The sequence below is a fragment of the Grampus griseus genome (genome assembly GCF_964374135.1).
Source record: "Grampus griseus genome assembly, chromosome: 2".
NCBI lineage: Eukaryota > Metazoa > Chordata > Mammalia > Artiodactyla > Delphinidae > Grampus > Grampus griseus.
Window position 1 is genome coordinate 152,206,446 of NC_139018.1, and position 22,349 is coordinate 152,228,794.

General features: G+C 44.7%; 1 protein-coding gene across 6 annotated transcripts in view; it reads right to left on the reverse strand.

Annotated features, from left to right (window-relative positions):
* PRKCQ (protein kinase C theta) overlaps positions 1-22,349 on the reverse strand; it is a 159,321-nt gene that overhangs the window by 24,463 nt on the left and 112,509 nt on the right. For all 6 annotated transcript variants that reach the window (XM_082649703.1, XM_082649705.1, XM_082649706.1 and 3 more), the window contains 3 exons: positions 9,981-10,072; positions 8,048-8,110; positions 567-705 (listed from right to left, as the gene is read on the reverse strand). In XM_082649703.1, coding sequence (XP_082505829.1) covers positions 567-705; positions 8,048-8,110; positions 9,981-10,072 — 294 coding nt within the window. The remainder of the gene's footprint in view (positions 1-566; positions 706-8,047; positions 8,111-9,980; positions 10,073-22,349) is intronic.

Genomic DNA, 22,349 nt, shown 5'->3' on the forward strand with positions numbered 1-22,349 from the left:
TTGATGGAGGCCTTCTGAGCAAACTCTGATCTTCCAGGGGCTCAGAATATGAGCGCAACGGCTTATTTTGTTTTCTCTGTTGCTGTTTTTAAACTTTCATAGGCTCTCCCATGGGACCCAGGAACAGGAGAGAGAAGTGGGACCTCTCCAGGCTCACACAGTAGCAGCTTGGAAACCACAATTTAGGTTTTTCTGGCCCCACAATGAAACCCCTGGACTTAGGTAGATGCCTGTTCAGTGTCCGCCTGGCTCTTCACCAGTTGCTTCTTCTGCTTGGTCTGAGCAGAGTGACTATATTTTAAGGCTGGGGTGGGAGAGCCAGGATGGGAAGGGCCTGCTGGGTCCCTCACGCCTTGGCGAGGTGCAGGAGTTAGCGCGGGTACCGCGCCCAGTGCGACACTAGCGGCGCCTAGGTGCAGCTGCATTTGTCAAATACTCCGAAAAGCAAATACACATCCTGAACGAAAATAGTTTAAGGTCTTCTCATTTTCAGGGGAGAAGGAAGCAGTGGTGCTGGCCCCGGGGAGGCGGAGTTGTACGGGTGGGTGCAGAGCGGCGCGTCCTACCTCCGGGGCGATGTAGTCGGGGGTCCCGCAGAAGGTGTTGGTCCTGGCGTCCCCCAGCATGTTCTCCTTGCACATCCCAAAGTCCGCTATTTTGATGTGTCCATCTTTGTCTAACAGGATGTTATCAAGCTTCAGGTCCCTGAAAAACAAATCAGATTCGCACTTTAATAACACACGGTTTTGTTAACATGGACTTGCCCTGTGATGAGGGCTTGCACGTCCCGTCACAGCCTGAAGGGCAATGAGTAGGTACTTTGCTGGTCCTCCTGTCTCCTCCAGGGTCACTGCTTCTCGTCCTTGGTGTTTCCTCCTTGACCAGCGTCTCTTGCCCAGGACTGGACGTACAGTACAGCCCCTCGTGGTCCAGGTCGGCTTTCTCTGGGCCTGGCTCTGACCGAGTTCTGTATCTTCTGTATCAATACGTGGCCCATCTCCAGAGCTCCCTTCATAGTTCATGTATGATTGGCGGAGCAGGTGCCGAGATGGGGCCACATAAAGGTCATGCGCTATCTCTGCAGAGTAGCATCCCTCAGTGTTAAGAGGGGCCCTCAAGAAACAAAGCCTGGATGGAAAGGAATACGCTGGTGATGAAATGTCGTGGGGGCTGTGTTTGGTGACGTGTCTGGTGTAGGGTGGTATTCAGTACTACACAACACGTACACCCATCCACTTCCGTCCAAGGTAGGGGTGTAGATAAAACTGACTCTTCAAGGGAATGGCTGGCTGCTACCGATTCCCCTTTCTGACTTGCCAAGAAGTACAGCTAATATACCATGGACAAGACACAGACCTGAGGCTCTTAATCCCAGTACCTTTCCTGGGGGTAACGGAAAAGGAAGAAAGGCCTAGAAATATACTCATTTTATGCCATTCTCTAAGTATCTGTGTTTGTGGATAAATTATCCTGCACCTAATTCGAAGACCAATTAAGGAAAGATGTCCCTAACCCAGATTAATTCTAGAATCAGAATCCATCTGCTACCAGAACACCGTGTCAATGACTTCCTCTGTCCTCAGAGAACCAGTATCCTTGTAAGGCAGCCCACTTCATTTTTTAGGGATGTGTAAGTGGTGACACGATTTTAAAAACACGGGCCAAACTATGCCTCCCTGTGACTTTACCTGTTGGCCTGTTTACCACACGTGACCGCCTGGATATTTGGAAAGTGACACCAAGCTTTCTCTTGTCTTTCCTTGACCAAGTTGAGGACCTTTACTCCTCCACACAGCATGGTATTCAGACTCTGCAACATTCCGGCCCCTGCCCTGCACATATCTCGAATTTGTCCATTTTCTTCTTCAAAGATGGTTCTCAGAATGAAAGCGGTGTCTTCCGGGCACGTGATCTCACAGGTGCAGATGGCGGTGGCACCCTGAGCTTCTGGTCTAGTCCTCTTGCCTCTGAGCACCGTGGCTGCACTAGTTATTTTAGAAGCTCCCTCACAACGATGCTTAATATGGAACTCACTGTAAACTATAACCTCCAGGTGTCCTTCCCCGCCCCCCCCCCCCGCACAAACTACCATTATACCATTTTCCTGTCATCCTGTACCTGCGAAACGGATTTTTTAAAAAGATAATCCAGGAATGACACTTGACATGAGTTTCTTTAAACTTTTATCGACTTTAGTCAGTGGCATTTTATGAATTCTAGTCGGTTATATAACATCCAGCTTTCTCTTCCTTTATCTGCCGTGAATTTCTGAGCTTTGTGAAAACTCCTTTAAGTCTAGGATATGTGGTGGGCGGTGGCTACCACTGCCTTCCTTAATGAGCTAAGACGACTTGGGAGAGAAGAGCTATTGCTGTTGCCTTGTTCTGCACCTCCTCTAAGAGAAGATGCTCAGAATCTCCTTCTCAGAGATTCTGCTCCCAAAGGGCCTGGCAAGTAGCTCTGTCTCCTCCGCCCCTGTTGATTGAGCCACAGGTGGAGGCCTGACTCTGGATTCTTCTTGGGGAAAACTTGCTGAGGTTGCAGCATGACGGCACTCGTCCGTCTCGGCTGGGTGTCTGATGCATAGGGCTGCTGTGGCGCGCCCTCCACCATGCCCTTGGAGGGACAGAAAACCAGCCTGTAAAAGAAGAGACGGAAGTGGCTCGGCCAGGAGTAGAGACAGAGGCCGCATGAACCCGAAGAACAGCCCAGCCAATGAGAGAGCAGCCACTTCGGTTCTGATGGGTTTGCGTTCTCGGTTCTGCTTTGTCAGTGAGGCTTAGCTTCTGCTTAAGCAAAGGTTTCAGTGGTTGTATGATGCTTGTAATCGATACCCGTATCCTAAAGTCCCGTCACTATTTGTTTTATCTCCTTTGTTACACTCTAAGCTTCACGAGGGCGGAAAGCGTATTGCTTGGTACTTGCTGTGCTGTGATGCTCTGACGCGAGTGTAACACGTGTTGCTGTCATTCCATAACCATCTGAGTGAGTTCATCCCCAACCAGTGACCATCTCACCACCAGCGAGTATCAGCTACAACTAAGTCCCAAGTAATGGTTCCCTTTTGTTGCTTTCTCACCTTCTGTGAGTAAATTAGCCAGAGGACGTGAGCATGGGATGCAGTTCTGTTTTGGTGCAGAAATGCTGCTAGCAGGTGTTCCCCAGAGCTGACCTCTTGCATTGCTGACCTCTGTCACTAATGCATCAACGATGGTTTCTGTCTGACCAGGTGCATGGATACCTCCAGGATACATGTATGTGTGTCTCACATTCAGATCAGTTTCGGTTCTGTTTCTCCCATCCTAATTCAAATGCTGTCGCACTTTCATTATTAGGACTGAAAACTTCCAATATGTCTAAGTCTTCTCTGTAGGCAGGCCTTCTGCCTTGTTCCTTCATTTTAATTAAATCCACTTTCATTGTGACTTATGGATTATATTCCAATAAGTCCAATTATAGGTCATGTTTAACTCCTTATGCTAAAACTGCAGGTTCATTTCCTAATCCACACTCTATGCGATAGTGATATCATTTTGAGTTTCTGCTATATGAAACATATTTGCATCATTCGCAGCCACGTATGTACGTTCCTAGAAATCTGGCTGAAGGATGGTTTTAGGGTCATCACTAGGGAGCCAGATATCCAGCTGCAGTACTGTACATAGCTCAAAAGGATAATGAACATAATATCTAATATTGGAATTTCTTTCACATGCATTTTATCATTTGATTCTCACAATAGCCCTTTGATCTGGAATCACTATTTTTATTCGTATTTATCTAATGGAAAACAAAGGCTCTTAAAATTATACAATCTATCCCAGCAAAGCCAGGCTTTACCCTCTTTTACATCCCCTTAAACCATGCTCACCCGGTCTTTCGCATTGAACTGGTCTTGCTGAGATACCTAGAGTCTTCTGTGATTGCAAGGGTACATTTTAGTCAATTCTAAAAATGAATGTTCTCTAGGCCTCAAGCTAGGAAAGTTTCATGTTCAATTTTCAATCCACCCTCTAAAGTGGGCAGGGTGTCTACAGGGCTGGGAGAGAGGAGGTCATTGAAGCTTTGAGAGATCTAAGTCAGAAGGAGAAAGGTCTAGAAGGCCTGCCATGCAGAGCCAGACACCCTGAGGGGCAGGAAGGGGTGAAGGCAGAGGGAGACGAGCTGGAGAAGCCACAGGACCCAAAGGCCAGAGTGTTCACAGGTACCTCACAGGACACCAGGACCCAGAAGGGGCCTTCAGGGTCCAGGTCACCTGGCATGGCTCTTGGAAGCACCCGTCTGCCCAAAGGGCTGCACATCGGGGCATCAGGTACAACCGAGAATTCAGTGGAAGCCTTTCTTTCCATTGTGTTGTCAACATAAGCAAAGCTTCTCCATTTGGAAGAGGCAAAGTGGGAGCCAGAAGAAACAGCTTCCAAATCCAAGTTTTGTTCCTAAGTAGCTCGGCCAAGCCATGTCTCCTCTCTGATCCTTTAATGACTCATCCATAAAATGGGTCCAGTGGTGCCTGCCTTGCTTATCCCACAGAACTTGTGAGCATCCAGTGAGGTCATCCACATGAAGGCATTTGTAAGTGGTTTCAGATATAGGCGTTGGGTCCAGTGTCATCGATCAAAGATCATCTTAAGGTCCCTTTCAGTTCTAAGAGTTCTAAGACTTGAGACTCTAGATTCTGCTGCTTCTACGTCTGCGTATTTTCCGGCTCCTTGGTTTTACGTTTAACCTAAGCCAGGGCTGAGGCATCTTTTAAGATGCCACCGCTTTTACGATGCCACCAGTAATGGTAGATGATTGACGTTGCCACCTGCTTCTCTGCATCTCTTGGCCTCAATTCTTGCGACTGCCAACAACGGCCTTTCCAGAAAAGCTGGACACAATTTGTTTAATATTCCTCCACTCGACCTCCTTACTCCTATCTCTTTTTGTTGGCACACCCTCACCCATTTCTGATGATACCTTCATTATTCTTCCCTTTGGCAGTTACTTCTTCTTTTTTTAATAAACTTATTTATTTTATTTATTTATGTTTGGCTGCGTTGGGCCTTCATTGCTGCCTGTGAGTTTTTTCTAGCTGCGGTGAGCGGGGGCTATTCTTTGTTGTGGTGCACGGGCTTCTCATTGTGGGGCTTCTCTTGTTGCGGAGCATGGGCTCTAGGCATGTTGGCTTCAGTAGTTGTGGCTCGCGGGCTCTAGAGCGCAGGCTCAGTAGTTGTGGCACACAGGCTTAGTTGCTCCGTGGCATGTGGGATCTTCCCGGACCAGGGCTCGAACCTGTGTCCCCTGCACTGGCGGGCGGATTCTTAACCACGGTGCCACCAGGGAAGTCCCGACACTTACTTGTAATTAGAATCTCATTCACTTAGACTTTTTTTTAGAGTATGCTGTTTGTGTCTTTTCATGTACTTACATTTTACCTCCAAAAAAACCCAAAATAAAAATCCAGAAAGTGGCTTAATTATGGATCCAGAGGTTGGGACTTCTGTAGCTTTTGCATCCACCACAATGCTTAACCAAGGCTGTGTGTTTAGTGGCTGGTCCGTCTTCGTTACCAGTTGTAGTGGGTTTAGTGGGCTCCCCCCCCCAATAAAAAGATATTTATGTCCTAGTCCCTGGAATCTTGTGAGTGAGACCTTATTTGGAAAAAGGGTATTTGTAGATGTAATCAAGTTAAGGATCTTGAAATTAGATCATCTGAGATTATCTGGGTGATCCCTAAATCCAATGTCAGGTGGACTTGTAAGAGACCTACAGGGAAGACACAGGGAAAAGAAGGCCCTGTGAAAACTGAGGCAGAGACTGGAGTGACCCCAAGCCCAGGAACACCTGGGGCCACCAAAAACTGGAGGGGGCAAGGAAGGATCCTCCCCTAGAACCTGCAGAGGGAGCGTGGCCCTGCTGACACCTTGATTTTGGACCTCTGGACTCCAGAGCTCTGAGGGAATAAATTCCATTGGCTTAAGCCATCAGGTTTGTGCTAATTTCTTACGGCAACCCTTCAAAACTAATATGATGATCATGAGTGGTCAGAAAAAGGAAACTAATAGAATCCCCTTGTTAATTCAGTGGCCAATGCAAAGTTTAGGCCAGTAAAGTTACAATGGGCAGTTGAATAATTTCTTAAGGCCAATCTCGGTGTCAGTGTACCTGCCGGATGACCTCCCCCAGTTTTAATTATTCCATGTCTTTCAAGGATCTCCTACCGCCTCAGTGAGTACACTGCTAAATAAACCCAGGATGCTTTCTTTGTGGTGCATAAGAAGCCTTAGAAAATATTTCTCATGGATGTAGTAAGAGCTCTAAAATGGGTACAATTTATGATATTAAAGACACTTATGGACCCTCATTGGTCTTTGTCCTGAGTGTCAATAATTTACAAGATGAAATAATAGAAACATCGTGATGTGGAGAAAGAGACTATACTGGGGCATGTGGGGTTTGGTTGCATGAGGTCCCCTTCAGCCCTAAGATCTCTCTTCTCTCCAGTCTTCCTAACTCTTCCTCCCTCTTTCCTATCCATCCATCCCACACAATCTACTGAGTGTCTCAGTATAGGTATATCTTAGGGATATTGCAGGCATTACAGATATAAAGAGGAAAACAACCACGGAATGTGATCAGGGTTTTCAGTGTTCTGGTATTTCTCACTTTCCTGAAGATTAAAGAATGGTATAAAACAGATTTTTAATCTATCATTTTGGAGATAGCCCCTGCTCCCCCAAATACAAAAGTATATCCAAAGGATGCCAAAGAGACGGCTTAAGAAAAATGAGCTCCCAAACCTCCCCTACGTCTTTAGTTCTGGGCTCTAAATGGGGCAGCCCTCACTTGGCTGGACCCTCTGGAAACGGAGAGGTTTCCCTAAGTGAATTTTCAGCCTATTCTGTAAGCACCAAAGCCCAGTACTGGCCATCCCAGACGGAATGCTTCTGGACTGTATTATACACAGTTTGCCATCTTCAACAATCTGTGTGGAACATCACTTAGCCTGTACTGATGACTCCGGTCATTCCTGTGGGCATCTGCTGCAGAAAAGCACGTGATCCCACTGTCTCGGGGCCTTGAGGTTGTCCTGCATCTTCCCTTTATGTCGGTTCTCAGCTTCCCTTGTCACCAGTGGTCACTGTGTAGGCCTCCAGCTCCTCAGTCAGCATCCTGTCAAGCTCCTTCCTTCCTTTTTTATTTGTTTTCTTCAATATACCCCCCCACCCCGCCCAATCTGCGGGAAACGAGACAACTAAGCCTTTGAAGATCTGTATGCTAAGTGTCAACTGTGCTTTGAGAGAAGTAAGGAGACTGAAGTACATCAGCTTTCATCCAAGAAGGATGTGAAATGATGGTGTCCAATAGCTTCTGGACAGACATCCACTCAAGAAAGAGGGCACACATGGCATCCTGGGCATGCAGACAAGGTGTAGGCTTGTAGGTTTTCGCAGGTGTGTTTGTTCAAGGAAGGCCTCCCCTTCTCCCTCACCCAAAAGGAGGACATTCAATGTGCAAATACAGGCAAGAAGGAGAGACACAAAAGACAGAAGAAAGAAAGCAACAGTAAGAGGCCAAAGAGAAAGTAATGGAAGGAAATGAGACAAAAGGTAGGAGAGAGGGAGAACAAAATGAGATCAGAGCCTTATTGCTTTTTTTTTTTTTTTTTTGTGGTATGCGGGCCTCTCACTGTTGTGGCCTCTCCCGTCGCGGAGCACAGGCTCCGGACGCGCAGGCTCAGCGGCCATGGCTCACGGGCCCAGCCGCTCCACGGCATGTGGGATCTTCCCGGACTGGGGCACGAACCCGCGTCCCCTGCATCGGCAGGTGGACTCTCAACCACTGCGCCACCAGGGAAGCCCCCCTTATTGCTTTTGAGAGCGGAATTTCTTACTTGGTTGGTAAATCACCATCCGTGCTGTCACTCTGGGCAGGAAGCCCGGGTGTGGAACTTTCTGCCACAGAAGCACACTGACCACTTCACGTCCCTCAAGCACAGTGATGAAATCACCTGGACCAGGAAATCCAGTTATCCCAGTACTTGTTTCCAAAGAGTAAAATTTACCTGTAGACTATTCCTTTGGAATGAAGGAACTGCAGACCGAGAATGATTTCGGCAGCATAGAACCTGAGGGAAGGAAAAATCAAGGCTCAACATGAATGCTTACTAGGAAAAAAAAGTTCCCCTTTCTATAGAGTGAGTGTGCAGTGCTCTGCTAAACGTGCGCACGGAAGTTTGTTTCATCACAACAAAAGGAAGATATCATCCATCCTACACATCCAGTCTCAGACCTGAGAGAATGAAATGGAGCCGGTATATTTAGCCCTACCCGCATCTAGGGCTTATTCTTATATTATAAACTATAAGGTTCAAACTGTCATTTTTTTTTTTTGCTAATAGAACATTCAGAAACACTCAATGTAACGATAGGGAAATAATTTTCCCTTTTATTTTAAAATCTACTTGGACCCTTCAGACCTGTCTGCAGGTCATTCCACATAGCCTGAGAGGAGGAGAAACGCACACAGGCAGACCTCAGGGATCTCACGGCTTCGGTTCCAGACCACCGCAGTACAGCGAGTCACACGAGTTTTTTTGGTTTCCCAGTGCATATAAAATTATGTTGACACTACAGTGTCGCCTATGAAGCACGCAATAGTATTATGTCTAAAAAAAGCGTACATATCTTAATTAAATACTTGTGAACTATACTTCAGTTAAAAAAATATGGCTAAAAGATGCTAACCGTCATCTGGCAAGGCAGAGCTGCCACAAACCTTCCTTTATAAAAAAAACCAAGTATCTGCAAAGCACGATAAAGTGAAGTGCAATCAAACGAGATACGCCTGTATGAGAAGCTGGGAGGTGATACCTTGCTCTCCACCTTCCAAAATGACAGACTCAAAGGAGGTGAGTTTACAGGAGGATTAAAGTTAGAGATAAGGGAGAACTTCCCGCAAGTGAGGTCTGCTCGATCTTGGAGAAGAACGCAGAAACCCCTTCCTGGGGGAGGCAGTGAGGACAGATAGATAGCATGTGTCTGCGATGGCTTTCGTGCCTTACACACCTGGAAGGGACCCCGAGAATCCTTTCTAGCAGAAAAATACCCGATGATTTCTGGGCTGCAGGAATCTCATAAAATTATCTCCGCGCACTTGGCCGACGGTTCCTGGAAGCAACGAGATCAGTGGCGCGCTACCCACTGGATTCGACAAAACAGCCGCTTCAGCCGGGGTTTCTGTAGGAGCTCGTGGAAAAGTCTCTCTCTCAACGCAGCTCGACCTGAACCCCCCGGAGTGTTCACTAGGGGTGAGTGAGATTACTGAGCGTACAGCAAGCAAGGCTAGTGTGCACCCACCCTTTTCAGTGGAGCCAGGGGCACAGTTTTCTTGTGTTTGACCGTCTCAGTGGTTTGATGACTCAGGAAAGAGGGCCTGAGGGAGGAAGGGTGCGGGGCTTCTGTGGGACTCAGCTGCAGTCCCACCTAGTAAAGCCACCCTGCTCGATTTCGCCAGCGCCTGGAGTGGCCTGATGCCAAAGAAGGAGAACGTATTCTCGAGAGAGAGCAAATGTCTCTTCCTGTTTCCTGTTTCTCCTGCCCCCAGAGCTGGCTGACTGATGCCTTCACACTGAGCTTCCCTTGAGACGCCTCCGTGAAGCCCCTCTGTGCTCCATTTGACTTCCATTCAAGGGGCAAATATTGCTTCTGGGCTCGGATGATTTAGAAGCCTGATGAAGTGGGGCGGCTCCTTAAGAAACTAAGCAGTTGATCTCGCGGCAGAGAAGTGAAATAAAAGCGACTTGAATTTAAGTTTCGCAAGCTGGGAAAACAGTTGCCTCATTGGATGTGTTCCTGGGGTCACCTCACCCTGGGGTTTAGGCCCACTGAGTGAGAAACAGGAAACGTGCCACGTGGGGAAAAGCACGGTGCGGGCACAGTGGACCCCAGTCCCTGACAAGACCAGTGGGAACCCCCCAACCCTACCAGGGCTCTTACGTGGCTCTGCAAAGATCGAACTTGTGGCAGCTCTGGATGTGGTACATTAAGTCTCCTCCGTTGAGATACTCCATCACAAAAAAGAGGTTTTCCTGCGGAAAGACACAACCATCCCAACTGTGAGCTTCTTTAAAATAAGAAAACAAGGATTACTTTTTAAATGGATTTCATTATTTCAGAGGAACCGATTCTGTCTTGAAGTCCCTTATAAAAAGGCTGGCAAGACGATTTAGCGGATCTGTATAGCATTTCTGAACCCCAAGAAACCTGGGGAGTCCAGGAGGAGTATGTGGGATGTTTGCTAGGATGCCTGGATGCTAGCACGCAGCAGATGGGGCACAGCACGAGGGAGGGTCCACCCGGACTTGACCACCCGACGGTGGGATGGTCTTGGGCACTTCATGGATGCTGGCTGTATACCTACTGAAATTGACAGTGTGTAGGATGGTAAAAAGTACAAACCGGGGGCTCTGACTACAGGGGCAGGGCTTGAAAGCGTTCACTCGTTCAACACTCAGTAAGTAGTTCTGAATGTATTCTTCGGGTATGGCCAGAGCGAGAGTGGGTGTGCTCATGCGTGCCTCATCCACCCAGGATGGAGACAGCCCTGCCTTCAGGGAGCTCACAGTCAAGTCTGGGCTTACTTCCCTCCAGTCCTGACCTCACCTGTTGCAAGTCACGGCTTATAAGCTGTGCTGCTCCTAACAGGACGCCATGCATGTTGTTAGAGCCGCTGCCCCTGGACGGCAGCTGTCAAAAGCAAGGCTGAGTGGTCTTCGGACCGTGGTCGAAGCATCAGAGGTGGCTGATTCCAGGGAGCCTGAGCTCCTCCATGGTGTGAGACAAGAGTTCCTCAATATGTATATTTATGACCCTGGGAGCGCCCTGACTTTGAGAGTCCCCGTGAACCACAGAATTAGTGATCTGCTCAGTTGGCGTGGAGACAGTTGGGACAGACGGGACTCAAGGCAACTCTTAGGATAATGGGCTTTGCCCCTACTCGGACCCGAGTTCAGATTTCCTCTATTTGTGACCTTGAAGTTACTTAACCTCTCCTAAGCCTCATATTTTTCATCTGCAAAATGGAAGAAGTAATATTCCTACTTCATAGGGGCGTCGTGAGTGGTAAATGAGATGACCTATGTAGAAAGCTAGCCCAGCGTTGGCACTCAGCCTGCACTTCAGAACTGGTGGCTGTTGTCATAGTAAACAATTTAAAAGCCAGTCAAAAACACAGATCACAAGAACTAAACAAATGCAGAGAGATTCCACGTTCATAAATAGGAAGACAGTATTGCCAAGATGTCAGTGCTTCCGAACTTGACCTACAGATTCTCCACAATCCCAGTCAAAATCCCAGTGAGTTACCTGGTGGGTATCGACAAAACTGACTCTAAAGGTTACACGGAGGAGAGGCAGAAGATCCAGGATAGCCAACAACATGTTGAAGAAGAACAAAACTGGAGGACTGACCTTACCCGACTTCAAGACTTAATAAAAACTACAGTAATCAAGATGGTGGTATCAGTGAAAGACCAGACCAACAGATCAATGGAACAGAAAAACCTAGAAACAGACCCATGTAAATATAGTCAACTGATCGTTGACAAAGGAGAAAATGCAATACAATGGAGCAAAGACGGTCTCTTCAAGAAATTGTTCTGATCATCACTGTATATTATCGTATTTCCACATTTCTGAATTTTCATTTGCACAACGTCAGAAAAACAAAACACCCAGCAGATACTTCTCAGAGAAAGGAACCGCACAGTCCTGTGGATCTTGAAAGAAGGAGGAAAACAGGGAGTTAGATCTCCTCCAACAAGTTAAATCTCCTCCAGCGCTATCTTTCTGTTCCAGTCAGAGCTGGGAGAAAATGCAAAGTAGGCAAAGCGAGGGGAATGTGGGCTTGTGACATGTGTTATTCCAGCAAAGACCCTCTTCTTAATGCCGGTGATACGTTAACTGATGCAAATGATTCTTCCGGGTGGAGTGAGAGTTGAAGTTGTGATGCTGGTGGGGGGTGGGTAGGGTGGGGATGGGATGGTCCAAAACTGCCCTGGACTTAGGATTTGTCAACAGCTCCTGGCACAGCATCTGCAGAGAGGAAATTCTCATCTCTGTGTGTCTCTAACTAGCTGTGTGATCAGGTAAATCATACCATCCCTGGGCCTCAGTCTCAACCTCTGAAAAATGAGAAGTATTGGTGAGACAGAATTTCTCTTTACTAGCCTAAAGATGCCCTGATTTTCACCTTAATTTCTCTTCCTTTTTCTTGGAGGAAAATATGAAATCCACAAACTTTGGTTATTGAGCACATGACAAGACCTATGTAGTGCTTCCCAGATGATAAAACACATGTTGATAAGAAGGTGTTATGCTGTAAAATTCTTAAGAGAAATCTTTGTTCAGAAACTGTGTATTGGAAGTAAACTGAAAGGTATAGAGATGAGCCTTCTCTCTGAATCTTCTTCCACGGAGGTCAGTATTATGGCTGGGTTCATTATGACCTATCATGATGCCCCAGAGAAGTTCACGAAATAGAGGTCAGAGGGCTTCCTCCCGTCTCATTCGTCTCCTGATTATGCTAATAGAATTTGGCTAGTCGGGGGCAAATACCTCTGTGTGTCACGGTCCTGAATTCTTTAATGTCTAAATTAATCCCGCCATGCACCGAGGGCTGAAAAGCAGAATGGGTTAGGACCTAATGGGTTAGCGCTGTTGTGTAGACCAGAGTGTCAGGTGAATCACTTTTTGATTGGTCTTTGTATTGTTTCTGAATCATGTGTTTCTTGCTCTAAGAAAGATCTCGAGCGCCCCTGCTCAGAGAGGAGTATGTATTATTTCTGATTTCGGAAAAGAGTCCAAACAAAGGATTAAAACTCAATAACCTCCAGGATTTACCCTCCCAGTCCAAGCACTTGGTGAGTTTTTCACTTGGCCTACTTGGGCGGCAAAATCATAGCATTTTGTCAGGTAGCTCCGTGAAAAGTGAGTTTTAAAAGAGGAAGCTTGCCTTACTCAGGGTGTTCCCTCCTGCAGGGAAACGGCTAAGGTTCTTTTGAATGAAACAATAAGACACTGAGCTTATTTCCATCCTGTCCATGAAGTCAGTTTTACTTGGGGTTTGACAGTACAATGATGACAGCCACTGGAAGAGGTGATTCACTGAATAGTGCTGAAGAACCTCTCGCTAACAAGCAGGGATTTGCTACATCATTCAACAACACTGATTTCTCTCTCAGCTCTCCGGTTTGCAAATATACCTATGGCATACATACCGTCCTGTATGCCAGATTCATAAAAACAAGAGAGTCAGAGTTAGTTATTGCTTTGCTGTGATTTTCTGGTAACCGAAGGATATAATCAATGCTGACATTCTGGAGATAGATGGGTATTCAAAGCTCTGTGGCTCTTTTTTTTTTTTTTTGCCTTTAAAAAAGGTACTTATTCTTGCAAAGTCATTTAAATATATATACTGAGTACTTTCAAAAATTGAAAATAGCAAAGGATTCTGTGTGTTTGTGTACCAAGTACTGTATTTCCCAAAGCGTCTACAAATATCTTGCATCACTTGGTTGATAGAACGGTATATTTTATTCTCCTATGTACTTACAAAAATATGACAGACCACTTTAGGGGGCCTCTAACATCTAAATTGCTTTGTATTCATCTTCTTTGTAAAATCTCTATATCAAATTTAGCCATGAAAGCGATTTATACTGGTAAAAAGGAGGAAGCAGGTAAAAGCTATATACAGAAATACAAATACTTAGTTTGCCCATCTAAGAGCTGGAAAAAAAAATCATCTTTCAGATGACAGACATGTACTAATCTCAGTGGTTTTCAAGGCCAAATCCTTTAAATCATTATGGTCTAAATTCAACCAAGATACTGCCTTTGAATCTCTACCTTTGTGGATCCCACCCTTGTTACTGACACTACCGATGTCCTGAGTCTGCACTAGTGTCAGACTGGAGGTGAGTCTCCTTCAGATTGACGACTACCTCCAAGGAGGTTTACATCTTTACTTCTACTTATTGTTCCCCGCCAAGCAAAGGTTTAGTTTGGAATTGCAAGTTGTGAGAGCTGCATTCTTGACGTCCACAGCTCTGTGGTGGGGATGCATTACAGGGGCTTCCTGTGTCGAGGAAGAGCACAGAGCTGGGGTCCAGGCTGCCCAAGCCAGGAGCTTACAGAACCAGCCAGGGCCCCACGTGGGGACGGAGCCTGCACCCGGATGGCACACCTGCAGGGCACCTGGACACGGGCTCACCCAGACCGCCTGCTGCTACGTGCACACAGCCTGCGTCAGTGTGGTCATTGACACGCAATGTCTTAGGTATGCTTGTCATTTAGAAGGCTGGAGCCATTCCAAATGTGGAGTACTTGATCTATTCCTTCCTTGTTTAGTGAGCTATAAGCTAAAACACCCTAGAAAACAGGTTTATTTCCTTTTTCATAAAGAATAAGCCATCAGACTTGAGGACACGGGGAGGGGGAAGGGTAAGCTGGGACGAAGTGAGAGAGTGGCATGGACATGTATTTACTACCAAATGTAGAATAGATAGCTAGTGGGAAGCAGCCACATAGAGCAGGGAGATCAGCTCGGTGCTTTGTGACCACCTAGAGGGGTGGGATAGGGAGGGTGGGAGGGAGACGCAAGAGGGAGGAGATATGGGGATATATGTATGCATATAGCTGGTTCACTTTGTTATACAGCAGAAACTAAAAGCCATCAAAAAACAAAAAAACGAACAGATAATCACACGTATACTTTTGATATCTAAGCGTTGCATGTGTATGTGTGTGAAGGAAGGAGGGAGGAAAGGCTCTCTGCAGACCAGCAAACTCATTCATTACAGCCTGTTTATATTTCTACTGTAAGTCTAATTAGTAAAACTCACTGCCTTGGATAGATTCATTAGTACCTGTCAGAAATAACGTGCCTGAGTTTCTAGAGGTTTGTACCTGCACGGGGAGCTTGGGCTCAGTTGGTATTTTCTGGTTTAACCGTCCCATGGGGTTATCTTGCATTAACTAGCAAATTATTTTCTTCCATAACGGAAGTACAAACAATGATCCATTTCACGAATTTTAAAATTGTTTTCCCTGATACGATTGGGTCTCTACTAAGAGGCAATAGAGCTGTTAGGCTGATGGACTTTGCTACCAAACTGCCCAAGGGTGAATCCTGGCTCCCTTGCCTGACACCTGTGGTGCCTTTGGCCCCTGTAGGGGCCACCTCGATTTCCTTGTCTGTAAAATGGGGATAATAATAGTCTCTACTTCAGAAGGTTGCTATGAAGATTAAATGAGCTAAAATACACAACGTGCCTAGAACATGGACTGGCACATAGTAAATGCTTTATAAACATCATCTGTTATTATATTTATGACCACAGTTATTGTATACAATATACACACAATGCATGTTGAGAAATATATATTCCCAAACACAGAGGGGTCCCTGGAACAGACTAGGTTTTAACATAAAAGGCAAGTTTTAAGGAATACGGTTTTGATGTGAAAATGACCCTACTCTGCTGAAGATTTTACAGTTACTAAATTATCACTACGACAAAGAGAAAAAATATACACAAGAAAGATGAAATACTCAAAAATCCTACCTGTGGGTGCCTTGAATGATATAACTAGAAACGACCCTTTTCTTCTTATAATGCTTTTGTGTATTTTCCAATTTTTAAAGTATGTTTTGGTGTAATTACTTTTATAATTAGGGAAAATGTTAAAGAATTTTCCTTAAGAATTTATAAGTGAGTGAGTTTTCTATCACTGGATGTTTGTATGGTGTAGATTCTCAACATCTGCCATGGGGGTTTGCTATCTGGCATGGAAATGTCGATTCAGTGTCTGATGTAAAGTAAGATGCTATCTTTTTTAGTTCACCGAAATTGAAACTGGCAGGCTTAAGTATTATGAAGCAAGCATGACCAGGTACAGGGGAGTAGAGTCATGTGATAAAATACTTTCAAAATCACTTTTAATCACCAGAATACAAATAGAATAATTCTTCTTAAAAAGAATAACAAAAATCTAAAAATGGAAGCATCATTAAAGTAAAATTTTACATTTACAATATGAAAGATGATTAATACAAGATTAAAGTGATAGATTTAACAAAATCAGTGGTGTGATTCTCACAGGGCTGTGTTTGCATATATGAATGTCCTAGAGAAATTAAAAGCCCTAGGGCTGTCAAAATATATCAGTATTTAAAACATGAGATCATTCTTTAGGAGGACATTTTGTGAATGGATATTCTAGTAAAGGGGAAATGTCAAGAGGGCTCAGTTATTCTAATATGATGTAGCTTCTACCCTGATTTCTCCTTAGTATATGATTACATTTGCTTTTAATGAGAGAATGAAAATAAAGAACATGGAAAACTATTTAGTAACGATGACTGTTCAGTATAGCTAGTCAAGTACTGAACCACTAAGGGGACTGTTGCCGAGTGTGCATACATTACTGGGTAAGTGAGAACTTTGTAGCATTAAAGATGCTATCATTTTATCAAACCTGTAACAATTAATTTTGAAAATACATGGAGAACACAGTAAATATCATGCACATGAGGTCAGGAATATAGAGTCCCTCTCCAGAAAAAATAAGAAACGGAGGAAAAGAATAATTATAGTCATTTTTTCAGGTTTTTGCCCCAAGGCTAGTAAATTAATAAATTTTATGCGAGAAGATTTGCATGTCTGAGGAAATAAAATTAGAATACCAATATTTATTAAAAATATCCAAGTATACCAGTATCCTTTTCAGAGTACCATATGTTAAGCATATGTAATAAATGCTGTAACATCCAAGATGACAGTTATTGATATAACAGTATGGAAACCGGAGAGTACATGTCAACTCAACTTCGGGGTATATCCTATTTTAGCCAGTGGAAAGTGCGGGACGGTGTGCCCTGAAGAATGAAGGGGAGCTGGTCCAGATCTAAAATTAAAGGAAATAATCCACATTAGGTATTTAGCCCTGTGCCTGACATAGAGTAAGAACTCCATACATAGTAACCTTTATTATGTCTATTATTATTTTGTTAGAACAAGTTAAATACGTTCTATATTCCAATATGTTCTCTCTCTATATATATCTTGAGAAATATACCTTCATAATGACCAAAAAGGCATGTGATGAATTTAGAATTCTTCCAAATCTTGTACTAGTGAAGTTGCTGAATGGGGAAAGCATCCTACCCCCTCCAGCCCCTAGCCTCCACAACAGGGAAATGCACACGTTTTGAGCTATTGGGGCATGGAATTCTGGGGTCCTAGAGATGGAATGAGGGATGAGGGGCCATGGTCCCTGGCTCCATGGGGGAGATGCTTGGTTCTAAGGTTGAGGACATGCAGTAGATAACTGTCCAATTAAATGAGTTGGATTTGGTGTCTAGGTACCTTGAAATCTCAACTTTACTAAGTTTTGGATTGACAGTATGATCTAGAAAAGAGACTAGATTGTGATCAGCTAGGCTGATCATGATTGGATCTCAGTTTCCTTAGCTGCAGAATGAGAGTATCTGATGTGATAACCTCTACAACCCCTTCCTGCTCTTAAAAATTTCATATAGTCTGTCATTACAATAGAAAAAAAACAAAGAGTATAACAAATCAGATTAGTAGCTGTAAGCAAACAAGATGTCTCTCAATAGGTGAGGGATAAATTATAGCACATCCAGACAATGGAATGCTATTCAGTAATAAAAAAACCAACTATTAAGCCATGAAAAGACATGGAGGAATCCCAAATGCATGTCGCTTAGTGAAAGAAGCCAATGAGAAGGCTATATATACTGTGTGATTTTTAACTATATGACATGGAAAAGGCCAAACTATGGAGACAGAAATCAGTGGTTGCCACGGGCGGGGGGTAGGGGGTGGGAGGGATGAATAGGTAGAGCACAGAGGATTTTTAGGATAGTGAAACTGTTCTGTATGATGCTGTAATGGTGGATGCATGTCAGACATTTGTCAAAACCCATAGCATGTTCAATACAAAACCCCTAATGTAAACTGTGGACTTTAGGTAATAATAATATAGGTAATAATAATATATAAATATGACGCATCAGTTATAACAAACACACTAGACTAAAGCAAGATGTTAATGGGGATTCCCTGGTGGTCCAGCGGTTAGGACTCCGTGCTCTCACTGCCGAGGGCCAGGGTTCAATCCCTGGTCTGGGAACTAGGCTCCCACAAGCGGCACTGTGCGGCCAAAAATAAATAAATAAAGTGTTTAAAATAGGGGAATGTGCGAGGTGTGGAGAGAGGAAGGGGATGCATGAGAAGTCTCTGTTCTTTCCAGTTTTTCTGTGAACCTAAATCTGCTCTAAAAAATAGTCTATTAAAAAAACAAAAACAAAAAAACGCTAGTAGCTATAGACCAGCCAATGCATTAAAATACAACAAATGTACCAGAAAAAAACCTTCTTTAGAGTCTTCCTCATGTGGAGTTCATAAAAAATTAATAAGATAATGGCTGAAGAAGATGGAGACTATTAAGTTCTACTAAATTCTAATGTTTATTTACCCTGTCAAGGTAGAAATGACACAAAGAAGGTAGCACTGCAGTTTCTATCTAAAATCTGAAAAATATGACTTCTAAAAACATCTTTATTTTGGTCGATAGTGTCCACTTAAAATATTTGTAACTGCTCTTCTAGAAATATTTTTTTCATAGTTTCTTGGAGAATTTGCTTATTTCTTTTAACCTATTAAACACGTAGGATTTAAGAGCTCATTCACATTTCTGGATAAATACAAATCATTCTAAAATGGTGGTAGAAGTTGAAATAATAAGTTTTATTTCAACTTGTGTTGAAGGTTGTTTTCACTTTGCCAGTTTTCTGTCCCTGGGAAATTTTCATCACGAACTTTGTCTCCAAACTCTGGCTCTTAGATGGTCACTCGCAATTTGTGCTTCTGTGTGTTAGGCAGCCTTTACTGGAGCCCCTACTGCTGACGTGTCAAGCCCTGTCTTCTGTCTCCATGGTCCCGTTCCTGTCCCTCTCATTTCCAGCCTGGAGACACTTCCTACTTTATTTATTGTGGTGATCACCACCATGGTGAGCCCACCCGGATTTCCTCCTCTTCTTAGTCTCTCTTCCCCGCCTCTCCCTCACACGTCCTCTCTCAGAAGTGACCCCTCTCCTTGTGTTTGCCGTATCCTAACCCCTTCGTCTTCCAGAATCTTCCACCACAAATTCCTCCCTTTCTGGAGCATTCTCTATTACTCATAACCCTTGAACCCTGTGATCATAACAAGCTTCCACCTTCGGAAACACACTTTCTGAAAGACTGCCGTGTAACTGCCAAGTTCACCCGCCCGCCAGCTACCCCCCTGTCACCTGACATATGTCCTCAGCCTCCCAGTGGGATGCTTCCTTCTGTTCCCCCTAAGTGACAGTCAACAGGTGGGCTCCTCACCAGCCTGACCCCATGGGCCCCTCTTTCCTGACATCCTTCTCTCTCCTGGCTTCCAGTGACCCTACTCCCCTGGTCCCCCCCTCACCTCCCTGAGGGATCTGTGCTGTCACTTTCCCTCTTCTCCCCCCACCCTCCTTACGAGGGGACTGCGCTTTGGTTTGGTCCTTGAACCACTTCCGTGGGTTTATCCCAACTCTCATGTATTCCCACAGTGTCAACGACTGCCTGTTTGCAGAGTCCTGCATTTTTCCTTTCCTTGAGATGTGTGCCATGTCCCCTCCAACGCACGTGGTCTTTGGTTGAATTGGGGGATGCACCTCCAGGTGCCCTGTTGTAAGAACGCTGGGAATGACACGTATTAGGCTGCCGTTCGCTATTGATCATGTATTTTCTCTAAGACTGTCAGCTGAGAAAAGGACACATAAGTGACCTGAGTGTTAATGTGGAGAGACGAGAGGTGGATAAGAATGATTTTGAGGTCAAGGTAGAGAGTCCACAGGCTGCTAGGGGCACAAGATCAAGGGGACTTGGGTCGAGGGGGAGATAATGGACTTGAAGGGCACAGAGGGGTGGAAGAGTGGACACCAAGGGTGGACGTCCTCTCCTCTCGGCCAGCCTTTCTGGAACCTGAGGATGCTGGCAGACATGCCCCAGTCAGCCAATGTAATTTACCAGAAGACCATTTCTTTTTAGTTTTCTTCCCCTACAGCTCCCTATCCCAAGAACATTGTCTAGAATGCTGTGGGATCATTTTTTTAAAAAGAGAGAAAACATATTCTTGATATCAAGGGAAAATACTATTTAAATGGAGAAACCAAATAAATGCATCTGAAAGCGGTCACAGGAAGGGGCAAACCACAGGAATGAAACCACCTTTCTAGGTCTTGTCACCTGAGAAGCCTGAGGAGGTGAAAGATAACGGTCACTAAATAGGACCTGGTGAATCTGAAAGATATTTAGGGGGGAGATCCTCTTTGACCCTTCAAAGGAGGGCGACATAAAAGTGAGAAAATATCTGTAAGCTTAAAAGCAGGTGTGCAGAAAGGGCACGGCATCTCAGACGCAGCAGGCAACACGTGTAGTCACAGGATTCCTGCATACGTGTTCACTGATTGCCTATTATCACCAGGGTCTTGTGAGGGGTGTGTGTGTAAGGCAAGCTTTTTGAGTACAACAGGAATTTACCACGCGTCTACTGTAAATTGACTCTTTTTGGTACATTTACTGTGAATCTGACATCTGCTGAATCATACTTTAGTTGCACAGAAAGGACATCTGAAGCACAGCAAAGTGATGTGCTATTTGTGAAATAACAATTTTCAAGCAATCTTCGTATCAGAAAACTGCCAGGGTCCTGTAAAGAGAAGAGACACTTCTCCGTTACTTACAAATGGGGACACACAAAAAGTTAATTCTTGTCTTAGTTCATGGATAAGTGGTTTTGAGGATGTGGGTTTTCTTTTCCTCGTTAAAATTGTGATAGTTGCTAGCGCTCCTAACTCAGCTGGAGGGTTTGTGGATTAAAGTGTGTTTTGAACGCTTCAGACGAGGTAGTTTCTGAATAAAATGCTTGACCTGAAAAACCTTCTGGCGATCTCAGATGGATTTTACCTTCAAACTATGGGAATTCCAGAATGACACACTTTAAAAAAAACTGCCAAGCTGAAGTCATTTTTCTTCTATTTCAAAGAATAACAACTTGCAGTTCATATGGTACTTTCTCCATGAAGGATTCAAACTTCTCCGCAAATGCTATTTTCTTTTTTAAACGTTATCCCTTTGGAGGCTAAAAGGGGACGACCAAGGTTCCAAAGAAAGGTTCGGTGACTTGTTGAAAGTCACGTGAAGCGTCAGGCGTCAACTCCTGCTCTGAAGTCATGAGCAGAGGAGTGACCATGGTGAGGCCACCCTGGAAGTTAAGCCTCATGTGTTCTATAAAGGGAAAGTGAAACTCAGTTTTCTTTTCCATGAAAGAGACGTTGCACAGTAATGCTGACAAAAAAGGGTCACCTGGTTCAGACAGGGCGTGTGGAAGTCGAGGGCAGTGGTGTAAATACACGAATTAACACTAGCATCCTCACTCCTGACGTTCGGGAGCCTGCAAAGCCTTTGGGCCTTCGCTCACATTCAGCCTGGGGGGGAGAGGCCCGGAGATGTGCTCATATGATCTAAAACGTCTTGTAGGTGTGAAATTGTAAGGCTACTGAAACGACCTGAACACAGATGGGCCTTTCAGGATTCAAAGGAGACACAGATGAATGCAGACCACAGTCCACTTTTCATTTCTAAGGAAAAATTAGTTCCCTAAAAAAAAACCCCAAAGAAGTGTTAGATGTATCTTTTCCTTTTTTTTTTTTTAAGAGATAATAGTCCCCAGATGGAGTCACTTGTGTTAAGCCCACATCGCCAAACTGAGACTTAATACCTAACCTATTTGCAGTTCCAACCTTCCCCAGCGATGTAATCTTAAGCGGTCAGTGTGGATCTTTCTGGTCAGTGCGAGGCAGGTAATGCCCCCGCTAGAACCCTTCTTCCCTAAGGGAAGGTGGTCTTGCCTGAAACAGTCTGCTCTTTCTTTGTCCCTCCCCCATTTCTGCCAATAAAGTCTTCATTTCATGCAGCTCCTCAGAGCTCCCTGTTAATTGCTAGATGGGATGCTGCCCAATTCGTTAGTCACTGAATAAAGCCAATTAGAATTCTAAATTTACTCAGTTCAATTTTGTGTCTTAACAGATTTAGTGATGGTGACGGGATCCGAAGGAAACATCTGAGGACAACACGAGACGCAGGAAAGAACACTTCGAGTGCATCATCCTTCCCGCCGCTGCAAGGGCCGTGGGTAAGTTCCCCTCGGTTTTGAGCTCTGCTCTTTGCGTCGGGCCCCTGATCTAATTTAATTGGCTAT